Source organism: Maylandia zebra, linkage group LG17 (genome assembly GCF_041146795.1).
Source record: "Maylandia zebra isolate NMK-2024a linkage group LG17, Mzebra_GT3a, whole genome shotgun sequence".
Lineage (NCBI taxonomy): Eukaryota > Metazoa > Chordata > Actinopteri > Cichliformes > Cichlidae > Maylandia > Maylandia zebra.
The window spans coordinates 32,008,822-32,030,255 of NC_135183.1; the positions used below are offsets into that span (position 1 = coordinate 32,008,822).

A 21,434-nucleotide genomic window follows, 5' to 3' on the forward strand; every position below is an offset into this window, starting at 1 on the left:
TTGCCCCTATCGCACTCTGTTATGCAGTCAGTGTTATGTAGTCAGCTAACAGTTTGGGGCTAAGTTAATCTGACAGCCCTCAGCGTCAGCGTGCGATGGATGATCACACACACATCACACCAGCAGGTCACCTCCTTCGGAAGTTGACTCACGCAGAGTGTTGCGCAAAGCTGGTTTATGCCATTCATTTCCTGTCAAATGAGTTCAAGTTCCTCAAAACCACTTGTTTAGCATTTTTTTAAGCTTTTATACTGACAGTAGGGAACAGGTGGAAAAGACACTGGACAGGTGGAGGCATGAACTGGAGAGATGAGGAATGAAAGTCTGTATACAGTACGTGTGTGACTGAGAGGGACACTGGTGTAACAGTGAAGATTTGAGGAGAAGTAGTGAAAGCAGGGAAGTTGAAATACCTGGTGTCAAACATCAAAAGCAACGGAGAATCCAAAAGAGAGCTGAAGAAGAGAGTGCAGGCAGGGGGAATGGGTGGAAAAAGGTGTGACAGCAGGACAGGAGATGAAGCGAAAGGGAAGGTCTGCAAGATGGTTGTGAGACCTGCTGTAATGTATAGTTTTGAGAGGGTGGTGCTGACAAGCTGGAGGTGTAAGAATATGCTAAGATTTTTACAGGTAGTGACCACAGTGGACAAGATTAGAAATGAGTGCATCAGAAGGACAGCTCATATTGAACGCTTTGAGGACAAAGCCAGAAAGGCAAGGTTGAGATGATTTGGAGGGGAGAGTAGATATATTGGGCAAAGTATGTTGAAGATAGAGCTTCCAGGCAGGAGGAAAAAAATTCATGGGACGTCGTGAAGGAGGGCATGCGGAGGGTTGGTGTGACACAGGAGGATGCTAGGGAGATCAGCAGTCCCCAGCCCCCGGGCCATGGACTGGTCCATGAGTCATCTGGTACTGGGCGGCGAGAGTTGAGGCTCGGGTGTGAAATTTATGGTTTTCAGGGTTTTTATCGTTATTTTTTTAAATTGTTTTTCGTTAACTTGGTTTCCCTGGGTCTTTTCCCATGTGTTATGAATAAATCTTCTTTTTTTGCTTCTGTTACTGGTTTTATTTTGTTGTATTTATCCATGACACCTTAAAGGCCGGTCCGTAAAAACATTGTTGAACATAAACCGGTCCGTGGCACAAAAAAGGTTGGGGATCGCTGATGTAGACGATCCTCTTTGCTGACCCCTAAAGAGAGCAACTGGAAGAAGCGTTCCAGCAGTGGTACTCAGGTAGGCTGAGGCAAATAAACAGTGCTCAGTTTGTTCTAAGGATCCCAAGTGTCCTATTTTTTTAACAGCCTTTTATTTACAATTTTGGTGAGCCCATGAGTAGCTCTTCTTAGCTGACAGGAGTGGCGCCCAGTGCGGTCTTCTGCTGCTACAAGATGCTCTTCTGCACACCAATCTGTCCATTTTTACTCTGACCTCCAGCATCAACAAGGCATTTTGCCCATTTTTGGACAACTGTCTGTAAACCCTGGAGATGGCTTGTGTGGGTAAATCCCAGAAGATCAGCAGTTTCTGAAATACTCAGACCATCCGTCTGGCACCCGCAACCAATTTAGACCCTTTCAGGGCAGTCACATGCTTAGAATCTGCAAAACAAGCTAATACCAGAACTGCTTTAATCTCAAAGATCGAAAAAAGCTTCTGGTAACTTTTTAGTTTCAAAGGCAGTTGACTATGTTTTCGATCACTAGTCACCAACTCTGAACTCTACACCCAATTTAGATCCCCCTCTCTTATCCCTTTGACTCTCCTCTGCTGCCTTCCCCCTTCATTTAAATTCTCCCCTCTCTTTGTCATTCTCTATGCTCTTTCAGTGTTTGAGCTTCCTCACCGTATTTACATTTATCATTTCAGGCATTAAAGGAGACACTCCCAGCCTTGCATAGAGCTTAAACCCATTTCAATTTATTCGGAGATTACAAGCATGAGGGATGAAACAACAAGAGTGAAGAATATGTAGAAATATTCCAGTGGCCCTGAGAAATGAATTTATCTTCTAGAGAAAGGTGGTAAAAGTGTGATGATGCTTTTGCTAGGTGGAGAAAAGAATACAGAAATACATTACTGAGTCTCCTTGTCCTCTCTTCCACTCTCTTTTACTTTTTAGCTTTACTGTAAACAATCAAATGCCAGTAAGGGAACCAAAATTACAACCAGATGCAGGCCACAAGAACAAGCTCAGAGCAGCCAGCACACAGACATGCACATGTTAGTGAGAGCAGGAAGGAGTGTGGAAATAAATAACACAAATCAATGAAACACATGTTCCTTTAGTGTGTGTGTGCCTGAAGTACGCCAATAAAAACAGAACAGTCATATGGTTCAATATGTCGTCCTTGTCCACAGACATGTCTTCTATATTTCTATGGATTTGAGCTCAGGTTTGCGAAAGTGTCTCATGTTGGTCCCTGGTTGGGAGGGTTTGAAGGGGGCCTGGGCTCCGTAGGGTTTGGGCAGAGGCAGCTGAGCGTTCAGCGGGATGTACGCGTTGGGACGTGCTTCGGCTGTGGTGTACTCGCCATTAGGTAACTGCCTCCACTCCTTCTCAGCAAGCTGCACACACACACACGCAAGAATGTACCAGAAGCAGTTTTAATATTTGATGTAAGATTGCTTGACCTTGGAGTAAATACTTCAATTTCAGATTATCCTGAATTTTAATCAAGTAAATGGAATAATCAGTTCTGCATTTTTTTTTAATATCTCAGCATGAATGCAAAAGCAAAGATGAACAGTCGAGTGCATGAGCTTGGGACAAAAAAGCTGATTAAAAGTTTAATTTGTGTTTTTTTTTCCTCCTGTTTTTCTTCATATTATACCTCCAGTGATTGAAAACACACACGACGTGTGCAGAATTTCATATTTTGGATTAAATCCTGAGAACAGCAGCACTTGCAATTATTACAATTTTTTTTTAATTTTACTCATTATATTATGATTTATTCAATTTTTTAAACAAAAAAAATATCAAGAAAAAAACGATCCACATTTCTGGTTATTAATGAGGTTGACAGCCTCCGCTGGATCACTGAGTGCACGTTCCTGTGAACTTTTCCTCAAATGACGAAAACCAAAAGGAATGTTGTGTAACTGAAAAGAACAAAGCAAGGCCTGCCTGTTTGAGTATAAAGGTGGTCGTGCTGACTAAAGTACAGTCATTTTGGTTTGCTCGATTTCATCTTAAATCAGATACTACAGCTGACATGAGGCAATCTGTGCACCCTGGCACACAGTGTGTGAACCAAACCATGGATTTAGGGGAAGTCACTTTGATATACAAGCTATTAACAACTTTCTTTACCTCTCCTTTAATCATATTTATAACAGTAGGTATAATAAAAAGAAAAAGGAATAGCTGCATCTTGGAGCACTGATGTGTGGAGAGCAGTGAGGAATTTAGACCAGTTTACCTACCTTCCTATAAAAATATGCCACCCTTACTTCTTATCAAACACCCTTATCAAAGCAGCATTTTTTCTTCCACAGTCTTGAGCCAATCATCATTTCTTTGCATTTTTTCTTGTAACTTTTTCTTTTTAAAGCAGTCTTAAGTAACAGTTCTCCACACTTTCAAAGTTATGCCAAAACCTGTTTAAATCCCCAGTGTGTTTGGAGAAGGGCAGGAGAGAGGTCATCTGTAAAGCACAGCGGAGGCTCTGTTATGGTTTGGGGCTGCATTTCAGCCAGTGGCGTTGGGAGTCTTGGTGAAATCAGGTGAAAGCAGATCAGTACAGTCATACTGTGATTCACCATGCAATATGATCTGGAGAGCATCTGATTAGCTAGTTTCATTTTTCCATTTTGAAAATGATTGGAAACACACTGGATACATACCTACATAAAAACACTATCAGTCATGCATTGGCATCCGCAGAGCCCGGACATCAACATTACCTCATTACCTAAACATAGCCCCGAATGTCCTTCAAGAAGCCTGGAGAACTATTCCTGAAGACTACTTAAAGAAAAGAAAAGAAAGCTGCCTAAGAGGGTTCAGACACTTTTTAATAAATCGCTACACCTTTTTCCCATTTTCCCAACAAAACATAAAGAAATGAGAGTTGGCTTAGTTTAGGTATAGTACTGTGTTCACCCCATAGTACTTCTATGAGTAAATGCAGATTGGTAAAACAACAAATTGTGCAAATGCTTGTGCATATATTTGGAGCTATTTCCTTTAAAGCTGCTTACATTTTACATATCACGAGCTTTTGGGGGTCTGCTGCTTCGCTCAAGGACACTTGGACAGATTTATTTCGCTTTTTTTTTGTGAGGGGGGAGGATTTACGGTGCATGCTGTGACTGTTTATCACCACACAGCTACTTACTGTTTTCTTGTTACTGTGACCTTATTAGCTAAACAGAAAAAAGCACAAAAAAGTTCAATTTTATATATGGGTCTGTGTACAGATTAAACAACAAGAGTTAATGTGTTATTAGTGAGCCTCAGATAACTCCCTGGGACAGACCCAGGCTGTTTGCCTGTACTGTTAATATTCAACAGCCTCCTGCTCGAGTTAATGACACATGACCTTAAAAGTTTTTTGCATACTGTGTTAAAAACTAGCACCAGGATGAAGTCACTGAAACTGTTAAGAGGCTGACAAAATTGATTTGATCCTATTGTGGCTGATGGATATATTTGTAACGATGGCGAGCTCCTGCTGAGAAAAAAAGAGAAAAAAAAAATCAAGTTCAAGTGAACACGCATCCTCACGACACTCCAGTCCTCTCTTTGACTTTCACCACACCACAGCATGCAAATTAACTGTGCCTAAATCTCACGGACACTTCAAAGAGATGGCGATTTTCTCATGCATAAAGTTTATCCGCTGGCGTGTGATCTGAGGAGGGCACGCAAAGCGAGAAATAATGGCTCTGACCGCGAAAAACATATCAGAAACTGCCACAAAATAAACAAGAAGAAATATCTGCAGACATTTTAAGAAGTTTAAAATGCAAAACTAACAATGACACCCCTCCAAAATTCTTCAGATACACTAATATTTCCACATCTGCAGGTTCCTTGCTGTTACTTGTTTTGGCTATGTGCTTGCAATTTACTGTGGTGTCCTTTTTGATCAGTAGCTATAATAAAAAGGGGAGAAAACAAATGGCTGCAGGCAGCTGGACTGGTTTCAGACAGAGCTGATCTGTGTATGTGCTCCTTCTTTGTGTAGACAGCCGCTAGTTTTGTTTGTCGCCCGTTCAGCCTGTCATTTCCTGTTTTTTTGCAGATTCTAGTTCGAGCCTGTGCGTGGGTAGCTCTCGCTCACGCTTTCACTCACAGCCTTTTTGCTCTGGAGAGTCTTAATCGACTCCTGCCCCTGCAATGTGTCCCCGCTGCACTCTTCTCTTTGCCACTCTATCTTCTTTTCTTGTCCCTCAGTGCTCTAATCAATTTCTGACCAGTGATCTTTGTGAGTCTTGTGTGTTTCTTTACCCTCTCTTTCTCCTCTTTGTCCCTCTGTCTCCTCTTCTTGTCCTGGAGCATCTTCCTCCACTCCTCCTCTTTCTCAGGGTATGGTGACAGGCCCTGCTCCAGCCGCCGCTGGCTCTTGTCCATCTGGAAACACAGGACAAATGGAAGGAACATTCACTTTGTATTCCTTTCACTTTGTCCACTCTGCACTCTCCTGGCCTGATTCAATTTAAGCTGCACCCAAAAACAGATGGTTGTATTAGTGTCAGAATCCAGGCAAAATTAAGCCTTGGCATTTTCTGCTTCTAGCTGTGTCTGCGGTGCACTGCAGGCAGACAACTGCAGGGATTCTTCAGGTTATTAACACAAATCTCCTGAAATATATAGAAGGCATGAGGGAAATCCAGTCATTTTTACCTGTTTATTTATTTATTTTTTACTGAGAAACACAGCAGTGGGGTTTCTGTTGAGACCAGTTTCTGATTTTCAGCATTTCTTGGTTGAATAACGCGATGGTGCCTCATTATTTTCATACTTAAGCTCAACAATTATACTAATTATGATAATGGACTGATTGCTGAGTCACTAAAGCATGTATGAAAAGTAAAGCCTGTGAAGAAGTGCCTTAAACTTGCATTCTAATTGCCAGCAGGGAGTGACTCTTGTAGTCCCCCCCCCCCCCCAAAAGAAAAAGTCCAGTTCTCATGAAATTTGTAAGAAAATGACCCTGAAGCGATCTATGATCTCAGTAAATGGCTTCCGACTTCGGCTGCTTCCTTTAGCGGTCACACGGTAGATCATCTCTATATATCTCACCCTATCTCTAGCATTCTTCTCTGTCACACCCACCCTCTGCGTGTCCTCCTTCACTACACCCATGAATCGTCTCTGCAGTCGTCCTCCTTCTGCCTGGCAGCTCATTAGTGACTACACTCTTTAGTTACTACGCCTCTGCACATCACCCTTGTTCTTGAAAAGCGGTACCAGTACACATCCCCAGGCATCCTCTCACGCTCCAGGATCGTGTTGAACAATCTGGGCAGAAAGTCCACTCCTCACCTCCACAGGTAGGTTATCAGGACTCTTCATCCTCTTCATAGCTGCCCTTATTTCATCCTTACTAATCCTCTGCATTTCCTGATTCACAAACTTTCCTCCAATTTGTCCGTTCTCTCACATTTTCCTCAATTAGGAGCTCCTCAAAGGAGTCCTTCCATCTTCAGTACACACTGTCTTCACTCATTAGTAAGACCTCAATAAACACTTTCTTAAATAATTTATGGACTCCGTTTCAAATTTCAATTCCTATTTTATACGACATGTTGCTCATTTTGTAAACCGCGCTACCATTTTTACTAAAATAGATACATTAGAGTAGACAAGATGTTGATGATCAAATGGTCAAGTTGAGGTTTCAAAGTAGCAGTCCACAATGTCCTGATGGCTATCGCAGCAACCTTATGTATAATGTGATCAAATATTTACTATAAAAAAAGAGTATGCTTTCTGTAGTATTCTCACTTTTTTAGCTTTTTGTTCTACATTTGTTGAACTCACACTAACCTCTACCTGGTGAACATGTAGAGACTGATTTAGCCAAATTATGACCAACAGCAGCAGTTCATAAATAAACCAATAATCAAGCTACTGTTAGTCAGAGCCACTACATACACATTACTTACCCTTAATGGAAGTGTAAAAATGAATGTAATAAGCCTCTTTGGTTGCTATAGTTACAGAATACACTGTAATGCTAGCTGCTACTTGTTAGTACTTAGCTTGCAGTTAGCCTGATTGAAAACCTCCTTCTTTGGTCTAAAATATGAATAATTGCTGAAAGGGAATGAAATAATAATTAAAGTGGCTCACCAGGTGTATTTACACATTTCAAATGTGTAAATACGTCCATCTATTCAGGCATTTTCTTCCTGCTAAATATTTTTCTCATAGATTCTTTTCAGAAGAGCAACCTGGTCATCTATGAGGTTCAGTTACAAAGACGTAAGGTTATTCTAAGGACATAGGCAAGATAAGGCTATAGACAATAAACTTTTATGTTCTGTCTGATTCAGTTGATTTGATTTGGCAGTTTCAAACCAGGCACCTGCAATAATATACCTCCCAAAATTTGTAATGTTTAGTTGGAATTGAACCGTCAACCTTTTGTTAGCCAAGCAATTATATAAACCAACATACTATAAAGCCATAGTTTAAAGCATACATAAATTCTGTAAATATTGAACTGCTAGATGTTGATTCCACAGATTCCTAATAAAAGATAGACATTGTCACCCATGAGTAAGGTCTAGTTATGAAATCTTGAGTTGTTTTGAGACTGGATACGATGAGCCAGTGCTCCCTTCGATCGTGATCAGTGAGTAGAAATAAAAATAATGGGAAAACCAGTTGGATGTGCAACTGTGGAGTTGCGCATCCAAGAGCTCGGTGTAGATTTCTGGATCCCTTTGTTGTGGCTACATGTGTCCCCCCCTGACCTGTAGCTCCTTCTCTTTGATCTGTTGTTGTAGAGATAAAGCAGCAGCTTGCTTCATGGAAAGTTCTGCAGAAATGGCCATCATACGGTGGTTGGTGTTGATTATGTTAGTTCGGAGCTCATTCAGCTGGAAGCAGAGAACACATAGACAGAGGCACAGAGTAGATCATTCTTCATAAATGTTCAGTGTCAAGCTAATCAGAGAGTGTAATGTAGTGTACAGGTCTAGTGTACTGTGTCCTGCCTCTGGGATAATGTTTTCAGATCATTTGTCCTATTCTCAGAGATCCAAGTAAACCAGTTTAAACTAAAACTGATTTTCATTGTTGATCAAACAACAGGGTCACTGAGACCTCATGAATTTCCTCTTTAACTTTCAAACATCACCAATTAGAAATCCCCATGTCATCGTACTGGGTCTGTGACCCAGTGTTTCTAAGTTTCTGGACTACAAGGTCATCCTGCAGAGCTCCTTCGTCTGCGCTATTGGCCAGGTAGCGGGCCTGTAATGGGCCATCTCTGCTGCAGGGCACACCTTCTGCCTTCTGAACTGCTAGGTCTTTGTTTTGGACTCTTGTGCTCCTTGCTTCAGTGGTTTTGCTCTGATCATTGCCATGCCGTCCCCGTTTGCTGTGTGTTTCCATGTTTCCCTCATTTCCCTTGTTAACTCTTAGTGGTAAATGTCTAGTTGTTTATTTCTAGTTTTTTGTTCCTAGTTTCTTGTTTCTGAGTTTTCCTTTTTTAGTGCTCTTATGTTTAAGTAGTCACAGCAAAGGAGCTACTCAAAGTCCTGCGTTTGGGTCCTGCCTTGCATGCCATACAGTTATACATGACACCCCAAGATTTTCTCATGTTAACGTTTACTTAGCAAAGGAATTTTACTCTCACGTTCTTGGGAACGCAACATCCCAGTACACCTGGAGGGAATTTCATTAAATCTAGTTAGTTTGACTCGAGGATGAACTGATGAGAAGTTGGTGGTCAAATATCACGTGTCCTTCACTTAAGAATTAATAGACTGGTTTCAACAAAATTTAACAGCACTGTCTGAGGAGATGACAAATGATGAAGAGATGGTCTTTTAGGTTAACTACAATGTGACACTATGATGTTCTGCAAAACCACCCAGGACCGTTGACCTTATTTCACATTTGGATGAATGCTGAATGAATGACACTAATCTCTGTGCTCCGCCTAATAGATCCCCTTAAGGTCTTCAAGCAAGGATGTAAACTGCAACTAGAGTAGTTGCCTGTCTACCGTGTGAGGACATTTGAGCTCAAGATTTTCTTCATTTCAAATTAAATTCCTTTCAGTGCTACTGGGACTTATTTCTACAAATGATTATGGGCTATGAAGCTTGTTCCACTAGCTTTTGATGAGGGTATTTATAGCCGAAGAGGAAAAGAAGAGCAAGTGGGAGTGTAAAGAAACTGTAATGCTCAGTGAACTCCCAAATGCTCACTCTGCACGCTCCTCACATGGGCTGCACATGCTCCTCAAACAATGCGTCAGTGTGTTTGTGAGGGAGACAAAGAGAGAGATAAAAGACCACGCTGCAGATAACGGGTGAATAATATGTTTCTCTGTATCTGAGAGTATATTGTATTGTGTGGGAGTGTGTGTGTTTGTCTCTGTATCACCCTATGTGTGTCTATATGAGCAGAGCTTCTTCTCTATGTATATACAAGAGTCTACCTTCTTTGCCAGTGAGAGTCTGTCCTCTTGGCAGTTGTCAGCTTGCTCGCTGAGTGGCTTTGAGAGCCGGGTCACCTGGTCCACCAGGAGTTCTTTTTCCAGCAACTGCCTCTCGCGCTCAGCTAGATTCACCTCAAGCTACAGTGCAGAGACAGAGCGGAGACACACCTTTTTTGTATTCCCTTTGAAAACGTTTGCAACAAAGTAGTGTTTTAAAAGTGTCGCGTACCTGTTCAATTTTCTTGGCCAGTTCTGCCGTTGATAGGTCTTTGCCCTTTAGCTCTTTGTAATCAACTTTTCGCTTCACACCCTCAAGTGTCTTGTCCCTGGCTTCTGACAGCTGAGAGACAGAAAATAAGAGAATTACAGACGAAAACAGACAACAAATTGACTGTGGCAGAAGTCAATAAGCTATTGTCACTTGTATCTAGTAATTTCCAAAGGTAAATAACTGGAAAATACAAAGTAAGGATCTAGAATTAGTCTGTGTGTGTCTGAGTGCTTTGTTCTCCATGGATGGAAGGTACTCGTTGCACTGGGGATTTAAGGGCTTTTTTTTGCTAAACATAGTGCCTACATGGAAGCTACTTCCTGCTACATGACAAGCCAGTGGCAAACTGTGATAAGAGAAACCACAGTTTAAAAAGCTACAACATCCCTCCAAGGGCCTGTTTTTTTTATTTAGTTTTTATTTTCTGACATCCCCAAAGACAGCAGAAATAAAAGGGGAGGCAAGGATACACACAAAAGGAAAAAAACACACTAAGAAGATGAGGCAAAAGGCTCAGAAGCAGACAGGATGACAAGGCGTTAAAGTTAAGTGAAGGGGCAGGGCAGGCATGTTCGATCAATGCCTTTAGCTAATGCTCATTCTGAAACAGCTGCAATTAGCGAGTGGAGACGGAGTTAGAGGTTTGCCAGAGTAAAAAAAAAAAGAAGTGCACATGACCTACAAAGTGCTTAAATGAATGACAGAAAATTAACATATAGAACATTAATTAAAGTTTTGACCTGTCTAAGAATAATGAATGGGTGCCTGCTTTGCTTTTCTGGTCTAGTCCACATGGACACACAGTGCCACTGGTTTAACGCTATTCCAGTAACATGCAGGACTGGAAATGCACCATGAAATGCAGCAATGTCATAAAGTCTGGTAGGGAGAAAAAGGCTAACAAGAATTAAAAATTACAGTGGAAAGTTTAGGAAAATACCAAATAAACCAGACTGAATTCAGGAGAAAATATTACGCACTTGTTACTGAGCACTCAAAGCATTTTACATGAATGCCATAGCACTTTATGCATCTTACATCCATAGTCCAGAGGACCCGGAGGAAACACACGCAGGTACAGAGAAAACATGCAAACTCCACATAAAGAGGGATCAAGCCAGGAACCAAACAAAATCATAAAGACACAATGTTACCTCAAACCTACGACTGGTCAGTCAACTTCATGAGAAAAAGGCTGTTCTGATTATGAAGACAAAGATAAATAGTAACTCAGGTGCCCACCTAACCTCAGCGGGGGCTAGAGATGGAAATGGGCATTTAAGAAAGCTGTAGTATCGTAACAGTGAAGTTAATATAAATCCAAAGCAAGATAAAGGTAAGATATATATATATAAATAAATAAAAATATGAATCTCAGCTGATCAAGGAGCCATGACAGGCAACATAAAATGAATGTAAGCAGAAAATAGGAACAATGAAAAAAAAACAAAACTGCGATCAGTTGATAGAAGAGAGAAAAAGGAAAATACATGAGAAATATTAATAGATGCCTGGGGACACTGAAGCAAATATAAAAGAAGAAGAAGTGATTGATTATACAGTGCGAAGTAAAGAGAGAAGAGTTGAAGAGAGAAAAAGAACACGTGGAATAAAGTACAGAGGCGGTCTGACCTGACATGACCTGCCTTATGAAACATCAGCTTCAGTCCATTCAACCATACTGAGTATACAGGTGTGTGTGTTTGTGTGTGGATATATGCAGCAGTGTAGGTTGATGCGCCTGCATCTAATGTGAGCGAAGAAAGACAGTCCGGAACAACGTGATGATTCCGTCCTTCATAGATGGGATTAATGAAGCCTCTCTCCTATAGTTGGGCAGCGAGTCTGATTAAAACAGACATGGGTGATCAGCCTATTAAAAAGCCTACTGTCATATGAGTCAGGTTTTAACTTAGTATTAAAGCTGTCATGTGATAAGCCAAGGTGTGAGCTGGGTTAAAGTTACTGAAAAGCAAAGACAGAGATAAGAGTGGAGGAAATGTACTTGGAGAAAGTGATAAAAGGCTGACAGACAGAGGAAGATAAAGTGAGAAGGAGCAAAAGAAAGGCCAGAGTCAGAAAAAGGAGATGCGATAGGATGTGAAAGCAGACAAGAAAGGCAGAATTAAAAAGACAAGAGATGCTGAGAAACAGGAACTGGGGCTGACCAAGAGGGACCCGGGATATGTGCACTTCTCACAGAGAATATGACTTTGACAACAAAAGCCTGTTCGTGGTATGAGGAGTTGAATACGTGATTACATCATCTGAAAGCTGAAATTAAGCAACAAATCTGATTCTGTTCCCTGCTCGACATGCAAATGAAGGTCACCAAATCGTCTAGAGGGAATACGAGCTGAAGTAAGACTTAGAAATCCATCAATTCTGATGTCAGGCTTCTCAAACAAACCTTAAAATAAAGTGCTTAATTGCAGTATATAGTACCGCATAGTACCCAATGCCAAATAGCGTTTCAGAAGTATTATTATGCTCAAGTTCTTTGTCTGCTTTAAACAATTGCAACTGAGCTCAGCAGATCATGTCGGAATTGGAGCTAATAAATGCTGGACGACTTTTACTTTAATTGAAATTACTCCACTGCAAAAAAAGAGAGAATGGATTTGTACAACTGGAAATGGTTGATGGCTACACTGGCAGGATCCTGACTGCTGGGTTAAGCTTGATTTTTTTTACATGAGATGAATCCACAATGAGACAGTCTACAAAGCACTAGATTGGTGGTGGGGTTTCTGTGCACTTTTTCTCAGTGCTGAGCTGATCGTGTTAAGAGTTGGAGCTAATAAATAATTAACAACAGTTACTTTTACTGAAGTGAAAAAGAAGACTTGGGGGATTATAAAACACAGATAGTCAGAATCAAGAAACAGCTATATGGCTACAGAGGCAGAATACAGAGTATTGCGTTCGCATTGTCAGCAAGCTGGATGCTATTACAGCCTATTGCATTTTGTTTCATGGATGCAATGTCTTTGTACTAATCAGTATTTTGTGTTTATTGGGAATAATTTCACCAAGAGGTCCAATTAGAGTTGTTAAATGCACACTGATTACTGAGGGGTGTATTATAAAGCGATATTAATGAGTCAGTGAACTGTACCAAGCTTTAAGGCTCTTTTTTATCTGGCTGTATCACCATAGTAACTCATGATAAACACATAAAAGCCCTGCTTTTCTTCATAGAGACCTGCTGACAGTCCTCTTCTGCGGCCTCCCATGGAGTCCTCTCACAACTGAGCTTTTGCTTCCACAAGTGCTAAAGCCACAGTCTCTCTGATGTCTACTGCTTCAGGAGACCCCATGGCCAAGCAAGCACAGAAAGTGTCCATCAGCAGACTGAGAGCCATGCTGGTCTGCAGGATGCTACCACGACAGACTAATGGAAAAACAATCAATAATAAAAATAACATCAAATTATCTCGTTGTGGAGCTGTGAAATGGATACAGCTGTTATTTTACACAATGAGCATTTTTGCTAGTTTTTCTTCCTGCTTTCAAATAGGCTAAACTTTATTAATATAGTAGGTCCATGCTTTACACCACTGCATCTGAGACTTTGCATTGCTCATATCACAGGATATGTTTCCATTACCTGGATTTACTATGGTGAACTGACTTGGTGATACAGGGAAAGATGTATGGCTGAAGTAAACATTGAAATTTCAAGTAATAGTCAAGAATAACTGAGAACAAGAAATGACAAAGAAAGTAAACAGAAAAGAACTAACTATCAAAACCCAGGAATCACAACAATAATATTGAAAAAAATCAGCACATACACCACAAGTCACAGCAAACAACCAAGCTAATCTGTAAAAATGTCCTGAATGAAAGAATGAAAGAAAAGTTTTTTACTCAAGAAATGTTTTTTTTAATCTCAGAGCTTTAAATGAACTTCTTTAGTTGTCAAATTCCGACTGCGACAAATATGTACTCGATTCTGACTTGACTGATTAATCTGTGTTGCACCCTCATATGTAACCACCCTAAGTCACTTAAACAGTACATGATGGATGGCACAAAGTGTGTCTTTGATACCCTCCCTCTCCTCTCCCCACTCTTCAATCAATCTTCTTTTTTCTCTGTAGTGCCCTCTCTTGTAGCATTTTTATAGCCGTCCTCTTCCTTCTAGCCGTATACACACTGACGTACGTCTCTCCCTTTGTATTCATCTGTCTCTGTTCTGCCTGCTTGCCTGCCTCTGTATTCTTCATCTGACAGTCGCAAATAATAGCTGCTTTCTTGGCTCATGACTGCAGTAAAACATTGTAGATATGACAGCATCCGAGCAGCCTACCATTAGCATATCATTTACATAATTTCAGCTCAGGTTGAAATTAACATGATGGCTTAAAAAGCTTCATAATAGATGCTACACTGAAATCCTGAAAGTGTAACCATAAAAAAAACAAATAATGACCTTATTTATATACAACGTCCACAAATTGGTCTTCAAAAAGCCTTGTAATTAGATAAGAGACAAAGGAACAGACCAGTAAAGCATAAAGGTCAGCAAGTTAAAATCATATTAATATAATACGATGATGTAAGGGTAATTAGAAAAATATGGGAGTAGAGCAGCTCAAAGGAATTTATATATTTATGAGGACCAAGCACAAGTTACAACTAAAAACAATGTCAAATAGAGGAGATTTTTTCTTGTCTCTCTCTCTCTCTCTTTTTTTTTTTGAAATGTCTAAACAATGAAATCAAAATGAAGAAATATAGCCACCACATTGACCAGGTCACATAATGCAACTAGGAAGGAAGAAATAAAAGCCAGATGTACATTTTGACAGGAGATTTACAAGATGATTCAAACTCTGCCAGCATGCATTTATCAGGCAAGTCATTCCACAGCCTTGAAGGCTGACAACGAAAAAGCCCCAGCTTTCCACTGTGAGATGTACCAATGGTTATAAAGTATGGGTTAGGCCTGCAGACAACCTCAGGCTATAGAAAGGCAACTAGGGTGAAGCAAAACCATACATAACTTAAAATAATCACTGGTTATTTAGAATTAATGACCCCACAGTTTAACCACAAGCAAAACCAACTAAATAAAGTGGCGTGTACCTGATAACATTGTAACGACACAAAAGAAGCAAAAAGCATTTAATTTGTACTGAAAGAATTTGGGTTTTTCATTGTGTCTGGAAAACAGATGGAGAAACTGTGACTGGTAATCTGTTGTTTGATCCATGAATTAACTTCGTGATGGTTCCACAAAAATATGTCACTGCTGAATTATTGTATCGCTGTACCGGAAATACATTTAACCTACATCCCAACTCTCAAGAGTGGCATTTCATGGGGGCTGTGTCATGTGTTCCTGTGTGGCTGACAAGATTAGAACCAAATATACACGACTCTGAAGCAGCGCTGAACTCAAAATGCAACTTTATTGATGGGCTCATGCGGATAAAAAAAACAAAGGAACTTAACCTGGGCAGACAGTAGGAATTTGCTAACTAAGAAATCACATGGGAAACACGGAACATACAGGGCACACAGCAAGAGGGAACGAGGCACAAAGAATGGGAGACAGAGGCAAAACTACAAAAACTACATACATGAACACAAGTCACAGAAGACAACAGTTATCACAATGAAACAGGAAGTCACAGGAAGCTGGCTTAACTTAGCGAAGGCCACGACACTGGGACATCAAGGAACCCAGATAATCAGGGAAGATGAGACAAAGGGAATTAAGCTAGGCATGAAAGCACAGGTACTCCGGCTTCCTCCCACCGTCCAAAGACATGCAGCTTGTGGGGATAGGTTGATTGGATAATCCAAATTGTCACTAGGTGTGAATGTGCGAATGAATGTGAGTGTGAATGGTTGTCTGTCCCTGTGTGTTGGCCCTGCGACAGACTGGCGACCTGTCCAGGGTGTACCCTGCCTCTCGCCTTATGACAGCTGGGATGGGCTCCAGCGCCCCCCACGCCCCTGAAAAGGATAAGCGGAAGCGAATGGATGGATGGATGGATGAAAGCACAGAGGGTAAAAAGACCACCAAAGCAAGACAGGAAGTAACTAAACAGATGGCAGACAGAAAGGTGAACTTCACATATGACACACCAAGGACAAAACAGACATGGGACTAGGACAGCCTGGCTATGAAAAAGTAGAAACATAGATATCAAAACTAATAAGTACTGGGAAGTAATACTACAATCAAGAGACTAAAAATCCAGACCTAGACGTTAAAACACTTTAAACTAAGGAACTAAGTTATGGAGCAGTTACATTAAAGCTGCATTTCAGTCTAATTACCTCATGAATTTCAATGGTATTGACGTGAACTGATAATACTTGATTGTGATTTACCTCTCTCACATTCACGAGTGTTTGATTTAACGTGAACACACTTCTCTCCACTTATGCACTCACAGAAAGTGGATTCACCCTCACTACATTATTCTGTTTATGTGCCCGTTTGATTTATACCTTGTCGTTGCTTGATTTTAATAATAATAATAATGGATTGGATTTATATAGCGCTTTTCAAGGCACCCAAAGCGCTTTACAATGCCACTATTCATTCACTCACTGGTGGAGGCAAGCTACGGTTGTAGCCACAGCTGCCCTGGGGCAGACTGACAGAGGCGAGGCTGCCATATCGCCATCGGCCCCTCTGGCCAACACCAGTAGGCGGTAGGGTAAAGTGTCTTGCCCAAGGACACAACGACCAGGACAGAGAGCCCGGGGATCGAACCGGCGACCTTCCAGTTACAGATACGCTTCCCAACCCCTTGAGCCACGGTAGTTCAGTACTTGCTTCACAACTCATCTTTGTGTATCATATGACTTTTCTTTTCAGAACTTGTACAAAGTTGAGAGTTATTTCTTGCTCCTTTTGCTCTCTACCTGTTCCCGCCATCCAATATACATGAACTTCCACACACATACTGTCAAAGCGATTTTTTTGCCAAAGGGTTTCCCAGTAGTAATAGGTTCCAGACACATTGGACGAAGATTTAAGAGGGACAGAATATGACTCACCACTATAGGGACAGTGCTATCTGTCACCAGCTCCACCCTATTATAAATCCACAACTGACTGTGTCTTTGTATGTCTGTGGGATTGCTCATGCAACCGTGCATAACAGAAGTGTAACCAGTCATTAGGTGACTGTTTGTTCATCGACATTTAGATTTCACAAACGCTGCGCAGATCTCGGTGTGCGCACTGATGCGTGTGCACCTGTACGCGTTTGAGACGTCGACGCGCCCGCATCTCATAAACAAGCAGCAAATTTAGATTCCGACCCCAACCTCTGTTTATTTTGCTGCAATTAAAATTCCTCAGAGCAAATGGAAGCCTCAGAGTATATTGAACTTCAATAGTTTCACAGATGGCCCAATCTATCTTTGTCAAAATTTCCCATCAAAGGAAAGGGGGGGGGTCTGTCTGCAATGAACAGATAAACTGGTCACAGATGAATACAAATACACAATATATATGATAAATCGACAGCAAGGCAGTTGCATGGAGATTGAATTCGCATAGAGAATCAATTTGCAGGGAGAATGAATTGAGCTGGCGAGCCTCCTGCAAAAGTAGAGACCCCCATGATTCACTTTTTTGTACCCGGGGGAGCTAGACGGCTGTACGAGTGAAAACTGTAATTTAGAAAATGATTTGCTGTTTACACACAGATGAGAGGGAGAAGTATTAAATAACTGGGTGGCTGAATGGCAAGAGAGAGGAACAAACATAGACTGATAAACTAATTAAGGAGATAACTGTTGATACTAAAAGTTTCAGGAGAACCACATCTATTCAAACGTGATAAAGCTAGTCTATAGCCACGGCAGCAGCTTTGTGAGGATGTGTGCTCAGCTACAGCAAGGCTTTCAGCTAAAATGCTCATATTAACATTGCTAAAATGGTGTTACGCTACAATGTTTCTCATCTTACTTCAATATGTTAACATGTTAACATTTGCTAAAGAGCAAAAGTACAGCTGAGACTAAAGGAAACAGTATTTGTTCAATAACTTGGGAATCAAACATAGACTGTATATGAAAGATGGATATTAGTGTCTGCATCTGCCATCAAGTAGCATGTGTGTTTTTAAACCATATCAATGACCTCAGGAAACACTTTATTGGTCTCACTTGCTATTTTCAAATCTTATTTGATACAATAAAGTTTGTTTTGTAAAATGATGGACCCATTTTAAGTAAAATACATGAGATAGAAGGGTATGCATTACAGTGTGGCTACCTTGTGATTGACATATGCTAACCTATGAGCAGACAGTGTCCTGTTTTCTCAGTTAGATACACCCAGGGTGTGATTTTTGTTTTCTGCTCACCTGCAGGGCGTCACGCTCTTGTACAAACATTAGCAAATCTTTGGACAGGGAGAGAGGAAGCTGGTTCCACCTATTAACATCAGCAGCAAACTTTTGGAGTTTTGGTTCTGACTCAATAAATGTGTGAAAATAAGCCTGCTCTGTAATGTGCTGGTCACAGGTTTTAAGTGTGAATGATAGTCAGGTCAGGGTTGGTCTGTCTGCACAGAAGAGGGGCCGTTCCTCTCTATTGGTCGATTATAGCATCTCCAGCAAAACTTCCAAACTGTGCATATCATTTTTTTTTTCAGAACAGCTCTTCATAGGCAGGCATTCTAACAGCAGGATGCCAGTGACAACAGCCCAAGCGCATAACTGCAATTCAACAAGTTTAATAAGAACATTCAGAATTCAAGTTTGTAGGAAATTATGATGTAATTGATTAGGCAACTGCTTTACAGTCAGCAAGAATATTTATAGGATAAACACCATGTTGAAACAGCAGTGGAATAACAAAAAGATCCAGATCAACTTCCCCGTCCTAAAAGTGCTAAAAGTGAAAGTCAGATATGTTTTAGACACAATGTTCAGAATTAAACTGTACTAACAACCAGAACTGCCAACCTGATGGTACCGGTCAAGGTAAAGTCAGCAGGATTTGTGCTCTGGGCCTCATGAAAATATGTATGAAGTTTTAATAAGTCCAACTGTTGCTGAGCTATTTCAGTCTAGCCCAAATAGACCAGGCAAGCTGCCCTGCAATCCTCAGAGTCAGAGACCTAACATCGATGAAAATATCCAAATATATAGTTAGTTTGTGTGAGGAAGAAGAACATAACAAAAGGCTGAAGTTGTGAACACAAGTGAAAGAAAAATCCTGGTGGAAACAATAAAATTCAGGAATTTTGTTGAAAACAAAGTGTGGGAAAGAGTAAAGAAACTAATGAAACATGAGTGAAAGCAAAAAGATGGCATCATCAGGGCTCCCTGTAGCAAACATAAACAACAGAAGGAGTAAACAGATGGACAAAAAGGAGAGGGGTGTTTTTCAAATGAGCAGCACACGCTGAAGTCTTATCCAACGTTATGTTCATCCAAAAGAGCATAAGACTCGGATAACATACGTCTGGTCCAGCAGCAACTGTAAGCCAATCACTCTGATCCAGAGAGGTAACACACCCAATCCCATGATGTAGCTGCTGGAAGGGGAACTCGGTGCATGTTTGTGTGTCTGTTTCAAATTTCTCTTCGTCTCTGTGTGCACAGTGTTATCGTTTGGGTTTTTCCCCTTTGTTTTAGATACTTATCTTCTTTCTGAGTATCCGTGTGTGTCTTGAACTTTATTTGGCAAGTGTCCATCCTTAAAATTTCACTCCATTAAGATCTGCTCAGCAAAATGAGGCTCTCATCTGACAATAGGGAAGAAAATTCCCCCCAATCTTCATCCCTTGTGTGGCTATTTCAAAATGTTTTGTTTTAAATTGTGAATAGATGCATGCCTTCTTCCACTAGTTTGTCCAAGCAGACACCTCTCAAGCATAATCAGTCTTGATTATGGTCAAACTACGAATGTTTACACTTTAATGAGCACTGAGTCCTGTCATTAAAGTAAAGCGAAAGCCTTCCCACACAGCATGTTTACTAGAGTAATTCAGAAGTCTCTTTGTGAGATAAAATGCTGAACGTGTTTCAAAACAAGGACCTGCTCATTAGTGATGTTCTGAGTGTCTCCACTGCTCTATGGGTTTTATTCTAAAGCACTGCACTTAACTGTTCTTGCTGGAGTTCCCCTGGCTTGATAGAGACAGTAAAAGTTGAGCAATAATCTGTAAAATCTGACACCATTCAACTCACATACACCCGCAGTCATACACTCCCTCAGACCTCTACGGATAAAAAATAAATCGCGTATATTATTTTTATGACAAGGAGTAATGGGAACACACACACCTAGCTGGACAACGCATGGAAGTGCTGTTGAAGAAAGTCCCTGGTTTGCAGATGGACCAGGCATGCTAACGCGAACACACCTACAGACACCACATGTGCCAGAAGATTCTCAGGAAAATCTGTACTTTCACAGCATCTCTTTTTTTTTCATGCTAGCTGGCAGGTTTAACTACATTCAGAGAGGATTTTGAGTCCACGAAGCAAAGTCATTTCATGATATAGTCATGGTTGCACTGTTGGAGAAATGTGGGCAGCAGCATATTGCACCTCAGGCACCAATTAGTGGCTATATTAGCAAAATGCCACTATGGAAAGCGCAGGGACATTTTATAGGATGCAGTGCTCATTCAAGAGTATATGCCTTATGGGTGGCTCTAACATTAGGCAATGCAAAAATGTCTTGAACTGTACAGTATGATGCATTTCCAGTTTTCATTTCTTGTTAATAAGGAATAAAAGAAGACAGTAAGAAAAGAGAAGTGGGTGTTGTGAGACTGTTGCCGGAACACTGTCAGCACTGTTTACACAAGAAAAATGAGTTTAATGAAGGATTTCTACATCTTCATAGAAATCTTGCATTCTCAAAACCTGTTAAGCATGCAATAAGTAGACACATTTTTCCTCCTACTCTATAACCTCTCAGGTAATTAGTATGCATTTCCACAAGTTTGGTGTAATTGCTTCCTTTGTGGACGGACTGTTAACCGTCTGTGTGAGGATGAGTGTGTAGGTTTATCTAATGTTTTTCTACCTCTATTTGGAGCATTGTAATCTCCTCCTCCAGTTTCCTCTTGAGGAGTACATCTTTCTTCTTCAGGTCTATCTTCCTCTTCTCCTCATTAATCGCTAACTCCAAGTCTCTCATGTCCTTCTCCAGGGCCTCCAGAATCGAGTTTCTTTTAGTGATAGCTGCCTCCTGGATGTTCACCTTCTCATAGTAGTTACACAAAATCTCTTCATGTTCCAGGAGCTGGATTCCTCTGTAGATTTGAGAAGTGCATATAGTATATACGAGCTTTAGGTCGATATGTAAGCATTCGGGTAGCCATTACTTGAGCTTTAAGCTATGAACATACAGGAAGTTGCGCCGCTGTATGGCAGTTTTGTGATTCTTGTTTATTTCCAGCAGAGTCTCCTGCTGATGGCTGATCATTTGTGTGAGCTTCATTAGTTCCAGTTTGTTGTCCTCACACTCCTGATTTATCCGGCACTGCTTCCCGGCAGCCTACAACAAGTCAGAGAGAAAGAGAAAGTAATAA

The 21,434-nt window shown here is 40.8% G+C and overlaps 1 protein-coding gene across 2 annotated transcripts in view; it reads right to left on the reverse strand.

The window, feature by feature from the left end:
* Nucleotides 1–1,899: 1,899 nt before the first annotated feature.
* The window catches only part of ccdc146 (coiled-coil domain containing 146), a 67,512-nt gene continuing 47,977 nt past the window's right edge, over nucleotides 1,900–21,434 (reverse strand). For both annotated transcript variants that reach the window (XM_004560900.5, XM_004560901.6), the window contains exons 17-23: nucleotides 21,252–21,400; nucleotides 20,927–21,155; nucleotides 9,860–9,970; nucleotides 9,631–9,768; nucleotides 7,934–8,059; nucleotides 5,460–5,582; nucleotides 1,900–2,569 (exon numbers count right to left, since the gene is read on the reverse strand). In XM_004560900.5, coding sequence (XP_004560957.1) covers nucleotides 2,372–2,569; nucleotides 5,460–5,582; nucleotides 7,934–8,059; nucleotides 9,631–9,768; nucleotides 9,860–9,970; nucleotides 20,927–21,155; nucleotides 21,252–21,400 — 1,074 coding nt within the window. In that variant the 3' untranslated portion in view covers nucleotides 1,900–2,371. The remainder of the gene's footprint in view (nucleotides 2,570–5,459; nucleotides 5,583–7,933; nucleotides 8,060–9,630; nucleotides 9,769–9,859; nucleotides 9,971–20,926; nucleotides 21,156–21,251; nucleotides 21,401–21,434) is intronic.